The sequence below is a fragment of the Ptychodera flava genome, unplaced genomic scaffold (genome assembly GCF_041260155.1).
Source record: "Ptychodera flava strain L36383 unplaced genomic scaffold, AS_Pfla_20210202 Scaffold_29__1_contigs__length_4469600_pilon, whole genome shotgun sequence".
Taxonomy (NCBI): domain Eukaryota; kingdom Metazoa; phylum Hemichordata; class Enteropneusta; family Ptychoderidae; genus Ptychodera; species Ptychodera flava.
Window position 1 is genome coordinate 1,298,833 of NW_027248351.1, and position 12,365 is coordinate 1,311,197.

At 36.4% G+C, this 12,365-nt stretch overlaps 2 protein-coding genes across 2 annotated transcripts; both read left to right on the forward strand.

Moving 5' to 3' along the window:
• The first annotated feature begins 2,418 nt into the window (after positions 1–2,418).
• Positions 2,419–9,573, forward strand: LOC139127120 (bifunctional purine biosynthesis protein ATIC-like). The gene is made up of 10 exons (XM_070693039.1): positions 2,419–2,443; positions 3,909–4,035; positions 4,746–4,822; positions 5,651–5,717; positions 6,208–6,296; positions 6,698–6,776; positions 7,172–7,244; positions 7,541–7,697; positions 8,622–8,691; positions 9,171–9,573. Exons 1-10 carry the CDS (start codon positions 2,419–2,421, stop codon positions 9,571–9,573), a joined length of 1,167 nt encoding a protein of 388 aa, XP_070549140.1.
• LOC139127193 (uncharacterized) lies at positions 9,015–12,142 on the forward strand. The gene is made up of 4 exons (XM_070693117.1): positions 9,015–9,170; positions 9,545–9,653; positions 9,887–9,946; positions 10,899–12,142. The coding sequence occupies exons 2-4, from the start codon at positions 9,616–9,618 to the stop codon at positions 11,149–11,151; spliced, it is 351 nt and encodes a 116-aa protein (XP_070549218.1). The 5' UTR covers positions 9,015–9,170; positions 9,545–9,615; the 3' UTR covers positions 11,152–12,142.
• Positions 12,143–12,365: the final 223 nt, after the last annotated feature.

Here is a 12,365-nt window from a genome sequence, read left to right on the forward strand (position 1 = left end):
CAGTCTGTTCAGCAGTTTTGACTTTTTGTCGTTTACGGAAATGGACGACATCAAACACCGGTTGAAACCACCTCTATATCACAACTTCCAGTTGTGATAAAAAGGGTTCAGAATAGGTGAGGAAAACATAAAATATAGGAGAAGATGTGTCAGACACAAAATATTGTGGTTGGAGCTGTGTTGAGAAAGTCTCCATTCCCACGTGACAGGTGTGTGACTCCCAAAGGTCTAAATTACAAGTGATACTACAAAATTGAAATGTAATAATTGAAAGGGGTTCAGAATAGGTGAGGAAAACTTAAAAGATAGGAGAAGATGTGTCAGACACAAAAGATTGTGGTTGGAGCTGTGTTGAGAAACTCTCCATTCCCACGTGACAGGTGAGTGACTCCCAAAGGTCTAAATTACAAGTGATAATACAAAATTCAAATGTAATAATTAAAAAGGGTTCAGAAAAGGTGAGGAAAACTTAAAAGATAGGAGAAGATGTGTCAGACACAAAATATTGTGGTTGGAGCTGTGTTGAGAAACTCTCCATTCCCACGTGACAGGTGTGTGACTCCAAAAAGGTCTAAATTACAATGGCTACAACAAAATGCAAGTGTTTTAATTAAAAAGGGTTTTGAATAGGTAAGAAAAGGTTAAAATATACGAGAAGATATGTAAAACAAACAATACAGGGGTTGGAGCTGTGTTGAGAATCTCTCTATTCCCATATGAGAGACAGCAGCATGAATTTTGTGACTACTATTGATCTCTATATCAATTGAGAGATTAAAGTCCCATGTCATTTATGTAACTTGCCAACATTCATGAAAGAATTAAGCAGCAGTCAATGTGATCCCCTAGGAACACCACCTCTGGCGACAAGGGATAAATTTTGGAGATTAGACTGCGTTTGCCATGAAACTATGCCCGAGCAGGTTGGGCAATGCCTCATATTGATCCCTATAGTCACTTGGTGACTTACACGGACTTGCACACAATTTAAAAATGCCCCTCCCATTGGGTTGAGAATTTACTTGTATTAAGAGGGGATTTTCCATATTGTCTTGCCCAGGGTTGGGATATTTGACAAATTTCATAACATTATTTCCAAAGCCCCACTATGCCCAAAGTTGGGGAGGGTGGAGGTTGACGTTGACTGCCACATTATCTTTTGTTTTGTTATTAACTTCAATATGTCTTTGAGACACTGTGTAGTAACTCTCGCCGTAGACTGAACCTGGGCAATGGTAACTCTCGCCGTAGACTGAACCTTGGCAATGGTGTCACTTGTATATTTTGGCATGGATTGTAAAACTATATAAGGGTTTCCAGACGGTTTTCTTATATAAGCACATTACGATGTGTAAAATATGACTTTATTAATCATAATCATAATTTATCAATAATCATAATTATCACAACAATGGAGTTTCCAGACAGCATTTACACAAAGTAGAAAACATTGTGTGTAAAAAAGTTTTAATATTCTGTAACATTCATATTAATAATTTATTAATATTCATAATTATTTTTTATGATAATAATAGGAAAAAATCATCACAAATTATGCCTACTGGACCTGTGGGTTTTGTGGAGGGACTGTGATTAGATGAACGAACAGCAATAGTTATTTGAGGGAAGCGCTTGCGCAAAAGCCTGGCCTATGACCTTTGAGTTCATATTCCGTGACTAAACGTGAGCATTCCCACATGACACATTCCATTTCCCAGGTGACAGGCTCCCTGTCGCGCGCACTACCCCTATCAAAATTTCAGTATAGTATCGGCAAAGTGTGGTGCGCGTGCGTATGCCTACACTGCAGTGCAGTGCTGGGTTGACAACTTCTCAGTGTCTATCGAAAAATATCACCCGGAAGTCAAACTACTTCGAACAAGATAACGTTTGAAAGGGTAAAGTATATATCTCTAGATCCTTGCGTTTGATAAGAAATCAGACAAATCTAGCTGCAAAATCGTGAACGTCGGAACTCAGCTTAGACCTCCTGACACAGAACATGCGGCGAAGCGCCGATTACTTGTATGTGATTCCTGGGAGTGCCCGGATGTAAGTTGGGGTGAAACCATACTCGCTAAAAAGGCCTTAAGCATCATTTTTCGCATCGTCAGACTCGTAATTATTGCAGAATTACAATTAATATTTATCATAAAATTAATTTTGGGGCCGAACGTTTAAGGAAATCAAGATTTTCTTTCAAAAAAACACAAACGAACACAAAGTTTGATCACAAATTGAGTTTTTCTCGGCCGATTTTAATGTTTGCCCCCTCAAAATGAAGCCCATGATCTCTACTTTTGTACCATCCCTAGAAAATAGTGATGCGATCGGAATAAGTCATGCGGAGAGCCTATCAAAGAAGTATATGTTCAATCTCCTTCGCGGGACATTTGAGGTCACGGCACAACACTCATAATGGACGCCAAAATCGCCGGTACGCGTGAGTTTGTAGTCGTGCTGCTTTGCTATTTATCGTAGTACAAATTTCCCAAAATGAAGTTAAAATAATAATCTTCAACACTACAGTTTCATTTTCTCTGATTATTTGGTCTATTTAAGAATTAACACGAAAGTTCGGACTAGACCTGCATCGAACGCGTACGTTCAACACAAATGTCACGTGACCTAAAATCCCTAATAACAGCGTTACACCATAATTTCAATACACTGGTATCTAATTGCAATATTGCAGCCAGGATGCACCCTTCAATACGGCACCTGTTGTCCTGCATTCTCTGCTACCGCCTGTCAACTCGGGCACATTCATGAGTCAACTGTGTTGGGTGTAGTCTGCAAGTAATATCTATTACTGACAATGACCTTTGTTTTTCATGTACTTGCTGTCCGACTGAGTTCTGATTGGTGGCAGACCCAAATTCAAGCATAGTGACGAAGTCCCAGTAGCTTGAATTTTGTTCTGTAAAACTAATTTGTTACAAAATAACTATACAAAACTTGATTGACAACTGATGTACGTTGTCCCCACAATGTGGAAAATGTCTCCAAAAAGAAACGGTACTAGGACACAGCGTCTCCAGGTTTAAAATTCCTGGCTGCAACATGGTATTGAATGGATGACAAAACTTACAAGTTTATTGAATATTTGGCAAACTTTATTCATTCAATAAAAATCAACATCAGCATTGTGAAATGCATTTCATGGGATATAGTGAGAAAGTTCATTGTAAAATAGGAGTTTTCAGTTCTTTAAGTTGATTTTTTATGTTGTATAAGGTTTTACTACACACTTGATTCAAATACAACAGCTGACTCCATGAATACATGTAAAAATCCTGACCTCATTGGTTATACTGCTGTATGTTACATAACAAAAAGTCCATTCAGGAATATAGTATTTAGAAGAATGAATCAAATTGTTCTTTCACACTCTTGTTTCAACATGTCCTGTTAGAACTGTGCTCAAATTCATTATTACAGCTGAAATAATTTTAGTTGTGTATATTTTAGTGTTACTTCAAGTGTCATTTATGTCAAGACTAAAGAGTGACTCATTTATACATTTTTTTTTAAATATGTTGGATAAACGTAAAGCACACTAGCAGGCCAGAAATGGAGATTGAAGGTGTGACATTAAATATTTTCAGTACAGATTAAATGACATCCTAAAACACAATAATGACATTGGCACATATTAACTTTAGTCTTGAAATAAATGACTTTCAAGAAACAAAAAAGAGAGACATTAGATATTGTATTTTTGTCTCATACTCCATGACACAAGGATATAATGTTTGTTGTCACCTATCACAAAGTTTGGACAAATATAATTATTTTAATTAAATCTAATATCATCACAGGATATCTGATTTAATACAAAGGATGTATTGCTTGGTACAATGAAATCTGGTTTTTATTCAACACATAATTATTTTCTTACATTACAGCATTATTGAGTGTCTCAGACAAACAAGGTTTGGTACCTTTTGCTGAAAAACTTCATAAACTTGGATTAAAACTGATTGCATCTGGTGGTACTGCTAAGGCAATACGGGATGCAGGAATTTCTATCAGGTTGGTTTTATTCCAATACAATCTCATTTCTCTCTGTCAATTTAGGCAGAACATCGCAAAATTTAACAATTTAAAACTTGTTTTCAAACTGTGCTACTTTCACTCAAAATCTGAATAAAAATCACAGACTGCACAAAATTTTTGTCTGAGAGAAACAAATCCAATACTGATGCTTGAAATTCACAATGGCTGCCATTGTGCTAACTATAATAAAATATGAAAAAAATCAACTGACAGAAAATAAGCTGGTGAAAATATATTATCCCCTCAATGAACTTAAAATTAACCTCAAACGCAGTAATGTCAGATGTCAGTAAATTATTGTGTATTTTATGATTTCAGTGATGTATCAGATGTCAGTAAATTATTGTGTATTTTATGATTTCAGTGATGTATCAGATGTCAGTAAATTATTGTGTATTTTATGATTTCAGTGATGTATCAGATGTCAGTAAATTATTGTGTATTTTATGATTTCAGTGATGTATCAGATGTCAGTAAATTATTGTGTATTTTATGATTTCAGTGATGTATCAGATGTCAGTAAATTATTGTGTATTTTATGATTTCAGTGATGTATCAGATGTCAGTAAATTATTGTGTATTTTATGATTTCAGTGATGTATCAGATGTCAGTAAATTATTGTGTATTTTATGATTTCAGTGATGTATCAGATGTCAGTAAATTATTGTGTATTTTATGATTTCAGTGATGTATCAGACGTGACTGGTGCCCCTGAGATGTTGGGAGGTCGTGTCAAAACACTGCATCCAGCTGTTCATGGAGGTAACAATTAACAATGTCAGAAAATTCACTTGAATCCCACAATATGTCATCAACATCTCTGTTTATTTTATTATTATCTTCATTTAGATGTGGTAGTTTATTTAAAATATTGGAACTGTGTGGAAAGGAAGATTTTCAAAATTTGTCACAGTCTTTTTGCTATAACTTCATTATGACTATAAATAACGATACATCTTAAACGGGTAGTTACAGGACCGTGGGCACACAATAGGGGGATTACTGATGATGCATCCATTTGCATACACTGGGCGGGAGGTTTTGAATTCTGATTGCATTAAATTGACAATATGATGAATTTGAATAATCATGATGGACACTTTCACAACATATTCAAGGAGGGGTCAAATGGTAGTACAGGGAACACGTTTTGAAACATATGCGTTCTCTTATACAATAACTGGAACATTTTTTCAGTTTATTTTTTACTGAAGTTTTATATATTCACAGACATATGCAAGATTCAATGACAATGAAAGCCTGAAACATGGCAGATTTATGGGATTCTGGGACCAAACACAACATGTCCAATCAGCAGTGTGGCTTATTTACATTTGCATAGATTTACGATAATCCGGCTTTTACTAGGGGAATTTCCTGTTTAAGTAAAGTAAGCCTTTAGGAAATCGTATCCCCTTCAGGATCTTGATGTATAAATACAAAAATGGTTCAACAACTGCGACAAAACAAACTGACACCAGCAAAAAAACAAATGTGAGAATTCAGACAACTTATTTGATTATTTGATAGTGAGAGCTGAACTGGGATCTCATTTCTCCATTTTCACTCTGTGATTGTGTCTGTCTGCAGGTATCTTGGCAAGAGACATGGAATCTGACCGTGGAGATATGGATAAACAAGGATTCCAATATGTCAAGTAGGTTTCTGTCATTTTTTACTACAAAAACACCAGGAAACCTGTCAGTGAGGGTATTTCTCTGATTTGGACACCTATCATTGACTTGTTAGACAAATGTAGAAATATTTTTACTTACAAGTTGAATGCATATTTATACTGGGTATGGCTTCTGAGAACATCTCTCAACTGAGAACATCAACATTTTTTGCATTTTCATTGGTGTCCTTGTTGAAAGGTTTGACTGTATAGTGAAATCCATGTAGTTTGGAATAAGAAAAGAACCAGTTTTAAGGAGATGTCTTTAATGCAGAAAAAATTCTATTCTACTTGTAAACAAGCTTTTAGAATGTTTTCTCAATATGGACAAAAGCGCTTGATTACAAAGATGTTTTTAAAAATATTTATCAATATTTTTGCTTTTATGTCCTGAAAGAAGACAAATGAAATATTAAAGCCCTTTTGTCATGCAAAAGTAAGTCAATTTTTACAAACTGTCCTTTGTTGACAGGTTGGTAGCTTGTAATTTGTATCCATTTGTAAAGACCATATCCAAGGAAGGTGTAACTGTCTCTGATGCAGTGGAACAGATTGATATCGGTATGTCATCATTATCTGTCATATTTCACATTGCTCTAATACTGTGATTTGTGTAGCTAACTTATCATGTTACCAATGATATCAATCAATGTCAGTGTGTTTTTGTCACTTAAGCTGATGACCTTATATGACCTCTACATGACCTCTACATCCTGGTATTTTCATTGTTGTACACGGGACATTTAACTCAATATCAGTAAGTTAAACACACTAAACTGCAAATATTTTTACTTTTTAGCAAAATAGTTGAAGTGTTTCAAAATATGTTGAATACCAGAACAATCGCACTGAGAGTCCATCCATTTTGGTTCAATAATACCGTTATTGAAGATTGGATCATACCAACGTAGCACTTTAAAGGGTTGTTGGCCTTATTTGATGTGTGGCTATTCACTTAACAGGTGGTGTTACTCTACTGAGAGCTGCAGCCAAGAACCACGCCAGGGTCACTGTTGTATGTGATCCCAGTGATTATGACAAGTAAGTTGACCAGTCATAATGATAGTTTACCTAGCAAGCTAAGGGGCCCAATTGAGAACACTTTTCTTTGGTCAGAATCACTGTACCGGGGTAGTGTGTGATATCCAAGTGATTATGACAAGTAAGTTGAGTAGTCATAATGATAATAATATCTAAGGAGCTAAGCAGTCCAATTGAGGGTGCTGTTCTATTGCCAGGATTATTTCAGTATATTATAGTAGTGATAATGACAACTAAGTTAAAGGCTCCTCATGATAATATTATCCAAGGAGCTATATGACAGTCGTCTGACCAGTAGCCATGTAAATCCAGCAATAAGACAGTCCTGTACTACCCTGTATGTGTATTCTGTGATGAAATCAGGAGATATAATATTGTCATTTGATATATTTCAGGATTGCTGATGAAATGTCCAAATCAGAAAACAACGATACAACTCTGGATACTCGTAAAACATTGGCTGTCAAGGTCAGTATTGCAATCAAAATTAGGGCACTACATTTCACAGATGGCATGTAATTGAAGATTTCAGAAAAGTAGCAGAATATATGTAGTGTCCACTGGCACAGAACCGGTACAGAGTTTTACCTGAATTCCTGTTGAATTTGGACATATCTCAATTCACAGCTTTGTACTGTATGACATATTCAGTGCATTTTATTAAAGGCCTGTTTTTCAATCCCTGAGATGGATTTCAAGGTTTAGATAGATCACAAAGTTCTTGGTCTTCTTATAGCCTTTCATCGTTATGTTTTGTGTTGCAGGCATTCAACCACACAGCTGAGTATGATGCTGCTATCTCTAATTACTTCAGAAAAGAGTACAGCCAGGGTGTATCACAACTACCACTGAGATACGGTATGAACCCACACCAAGCCCCTGCACAGCTGTATACAACACTGCCTGAACTGCCAGTCAAAGGTGAGATGTGAAATCTACTAGTGATGAGATCTGAACTTTCATCAAGAATTGTTCAGAAATATTTTGTAAAGCTGCATTTCCTGGAATCTGGTGATGACAAAATCTAAAATGAGATTAAGACTCTATCTGACAATATATTCACAAGCCGGGAAGCTAATAATTTAGAGTATTATTATACATCTACCATTCAGAACAATAGAATTTTGCGTGCACTAAAGCCGTACGGAACACCTGTTCCGTAACATGTACGGTTTCAAGGTGCCCCATCCGCTGTGGCTGTATGTGCACGTTCACAGTTGAACTGTTTGAAGAGACCCTTTGGACGAGTGTCAGAACATGTCTCACGCGTGCTCTGTGCGTACGTGTGTAGTGCACACACACCATCTTAAACTTGCTGAAGCGCGTCTGAGATTGCATTCCACACTTGCGCTATAGATTGGAATAAAAATTGTTGGTATTGCACGAAAACGGTCATTACTCTAAAAATTTGATGCCCCAGTCATGAATGTAAGATGTATAATAATAAGGTTATTATGAAAATACCGCAAAGGATGCACTCAGACAATGGCGCTGAGCATCGCCCTCTGCTTCACGTTGGGCGATACACTGCACCAATGTCATTGTACATCCTTTGCGGTATTTTCGTAATAACCTCATATTATGTTATGTTTATAAATCAACCACTTATCTGTTCATTTCAAACATGATTATTATGATGTTCAACAATGTGTAAACAAATCCCAAGGTTTAGATTAACTTTTGTGGAGCGAGTATGTACGATGAATGCTTGCATTGTTGCTGTGTCAGTTGAGTACCAAATATCAATGTGATGGACCACGGTTTTCTGACAATTGTTGTTATTTTCTCTACCATGACAGTTTTAATGGATTAATCAATCTCTGTGATGCATTCAATTCATGGCAGCTGGTGAAAGAGTTGAAGGCTGCCCTCAATCTGCCGGCTGCTGCATCATTCAAGCATGTAAGCCCTGCCGGTAAGCTATTTAGTACAGCTTAAAGTTTACTTGCTGTTGAAACAGTCATATCACATCAGAAGCAGTTGCATAGTTTTCCATAAGAACAATACGACTTAACCATTCAGTCAATCGATTAATATATTTACCAAAATTCTCTGAAGTGAGGTTTCAATAAAAGAGATTTGTAAGTAGAAGTAGTAAATGTGGGTTATCAAATGGATAGTTCTGTGGATAGGAAGTTGGAACATTGAAGTGTTACAGATTGTGTGAGAGGGAATATGGGTGATAGGGCCATTATATCATTTTGTACAATCTATGGCATCTGATTACTTATTAATAGTTGTGTCTTTATCTTCACTGTCCTTTGATTTATGGAGTTAAAACTTCCATAATTTTGTGGCAGTGTATCAAAATTATGAATATGGTTTTGGTACAAACACAAAATGTTGACTTGAAAGGCATACTTTTCTACATCATCAGTTTTCATTACTTTGAAGGTGGTTACATCAGCATTGCAAGGTGGTTACATCAGCATTGCAAGGTGGTTACATCAGCATTGCAAGGTGGTTACATCAGCATTGCAAGGTGGTTACATCAGCATTGCAAGGTGGTTACATCAGCATTGCAAGGTGGTTACATCAGCATTGCAAGGTGGTTACATCAGCATTGCAAGGTGGTTACATCAGCATTACAAGGTGGTTACATCAGCATTGCAAGGTGGTTACATCAGCATTGCAAGGTGGTTACATCAGCATTGCAAGGTGGTTACATCAGCATTGCAAGGTGGTTACATCAGCATTGCAAGGTGGTTACATCAGCATTGCAAGGTGGTTACATCAGCATTGCAAGGTGGTTACATCAACATTGCAAGGTGGTTACATCAGCATTGCAAGGTTCTAGAAGTTCCATTCACACAATGTGTGAAACGGGCTGAGAGATCAAATGCTGTTGATACCTGTGTCAATGGAACTGTGGGACAGGTGAGTGTGTTGAATTGACCTTTGACCTATTTCAGATATTTATTACATGTTGTCATTACCTGTCACAAGTCAATCTATCTTATCTTGTCATTGTTTCAACGTATTGGATGTACCTGTCAGTTCCCTTATCGTATCAATATATGCCCAATGAAACAGATAAAAATCAGGTTTGTAAAATTGCATAATATAGAATTTGTGATGATTAAAATCGCATCTTTTGGTTTTTACATCAGGATATGGACAAAGTATCATAGGAAGCCATGTTTGAAACACCACCTGAACAGCTCTCCAAGGTATAGATCTATTCTTATTCATTTCTTGTGACATTGCTGTTCTTTCAATTGTCATTACATCTTTGCAGAAAGTGGCTAGATTCTCAACATAATTGATAGCGTAGAAAATTCCATTAAAATGCCAAATATATGGATTAAAAGGTTTTCACTTTTCATGTAAATGTTATTGTTCAACTCAGAAGGTTTATTTCAAGTCAATGCACATCTCTTCCATCAATGTGCAAAATATTTATTTGGCTGTAATTTCTGGTGTTCGATATTTGGTTTCAGAAATCACGAGAACAAGAATATTAATAATATAACTTTGTGCTGATGTTTTGATGAAAACAACAAAATCATCTGTTTAAGTTTTCAGAACACTGTTAACCTACAACTTTAAACACTGGCAGTAGACAGTCCAAATTGTTTGACTTTCTATTAGCGTCAATAATGTCACACACATGTTGCTATAGTTTGTAGGGTTTATTTCAAATGACTTTATTCCTCTGACAAAAATATGGAAAAATAAGTATTTGTCTGAAATTTTCAAATTCAAGTACAAAGACATCAAAAATACGTCTTTTTCAAGGTCATGTTTTGATGAAAACATAATTACCTTTCAAAGGCTCCACAGCAATTTCAAAGGAAACTTAGACCTAGCTGCTAGAAAGTCAAAATTAGGAATTACAACACTGTACGCAAAACTTGTGTCTGTACAAAATTCATCTTGCAACGATAGACCATGTTGTTCTTTTTTCGTATAAATGTCTTAGTTCAAATCATCAGCTGAAAAGAATCACATGAGAGTATAGACAAGAAAAATATGTGAAAATAAGTTTTTTTCAGCCAACAAAGGGAGAGTCTTCTCAAATTTTGATATTCTGATAGCTTGAACCTCTTTGAAAAGTGAACATTGAATGATGTGCCAGTGAAGCTCATGTTTACCAATTAATGACTGTCTATTACCACTTAGTTTTTCACAGAGTGGTGTTGAGTTCATCGCATCGCCCTCTAGAGCCGCCCAGGACCAAATCATCAAAGAAGCTTGTGACAAGCATGGCATTACATTGTGCTCACCAAGACACGTCCTTTCCATCTTCAAGAAACTGCAATTTATTGAGAGGTGTGCTGATTTCAAGTATAGCATTGTGACATTCATAATCTGTGATATAAGAAATGGTACGGCTTTACCCTTGTCACCCTTGCTTTACAATGGAATGGTCTGAGCGGTTGATATCAAACAATCGACAAGATAAATAGCTTGCTATATTCAGGGGTTCTATAGCTTGTTAGAGGATTTGTTATTTGGAATTTTCCCTAAGTCTTCATAATTGTAAATGCAAATTGGGACCTCTACACAAAGGACTTGCAAAATTTGTAGTACTGCAAACCAAAACAGCAATGATGTTCTTAGAAAAGCCTACACCAAGGCCATAACTTTTCAAAGAGTAGTGAATTAATGCAGTTTTGGTAAAATAAAAAGGAGAGGACTATCCTTGTGTCTAAAATAATTAAGAGCAATGCATCATTGTTTGCATTCTAAACCATCAAAATGACGTATATTATTGTACTTTCCGCTTGATATCAGTAGTCAGAAACATCTACTTTGTTTGTGTTTTCACTAAGTTTAGTATATTTTTGGAGAACTCATTTGGTGTATGAATTTCAAAGAGTTGATCAGTTTTCCAAATTTAAAGACTATAGAAAATTGACCGTGGTCGTTTGAGGTGCAGGTCATGTAAACTTGTGCGTAGTTGTTTGAAGTCTAAATGTGGCGACAGCATAATTATGCCATAGTGAGGACTTTTGAAACCGCAACTTAAGTCGAGTGTTGGTAATGTGTTCAACCTTTGAACGATAAAGTTTGGTGAGCTGTAGTGTCTATTTAGTCAAGTTATGACAAGTTTTGGAACTCCAGTTGTGATTTGAGTTGCATCGTCATTTGCAATACATGGACCACCACAATGAGAAGCCATTGTCGTGTAAAGACAGAAACCCAGGACAGAAAGCGAACTGTTTATTGTCGCTAGAAACTGTGAGTATTTGTGCTAGAGTATTCATGACAAAAGTGCCAGACGTTGTACATCTAAAGCCTGAACTGTTGAAGTCTCTGTGATTATTTTCTGCAGAACTACTCTGTACTAGAATCTTTTCTGAGACTGCATTCACCGTGTAGAGTTATGAAATTTATCGTCGCTGTCATCTGTATATTGTACTAGACTTGCGTGAACAGAATGTCAGACTTGTGCAACCTATGTTTGTGCAACTAGAACCACGTGTAAGCAGAAATAGTCTACTACGGAATGTCGTGAGAGTTTCTGAAAGAAGTGTAAGCTGTACTGTTCTGTAGGTTTTATCGGCACCATAGTGTTCGTAAAGCCGCCATCTTGGACAACGTACAGAGGACGTTTGGTCAACGTTTGATTGATGACGTGCAGAT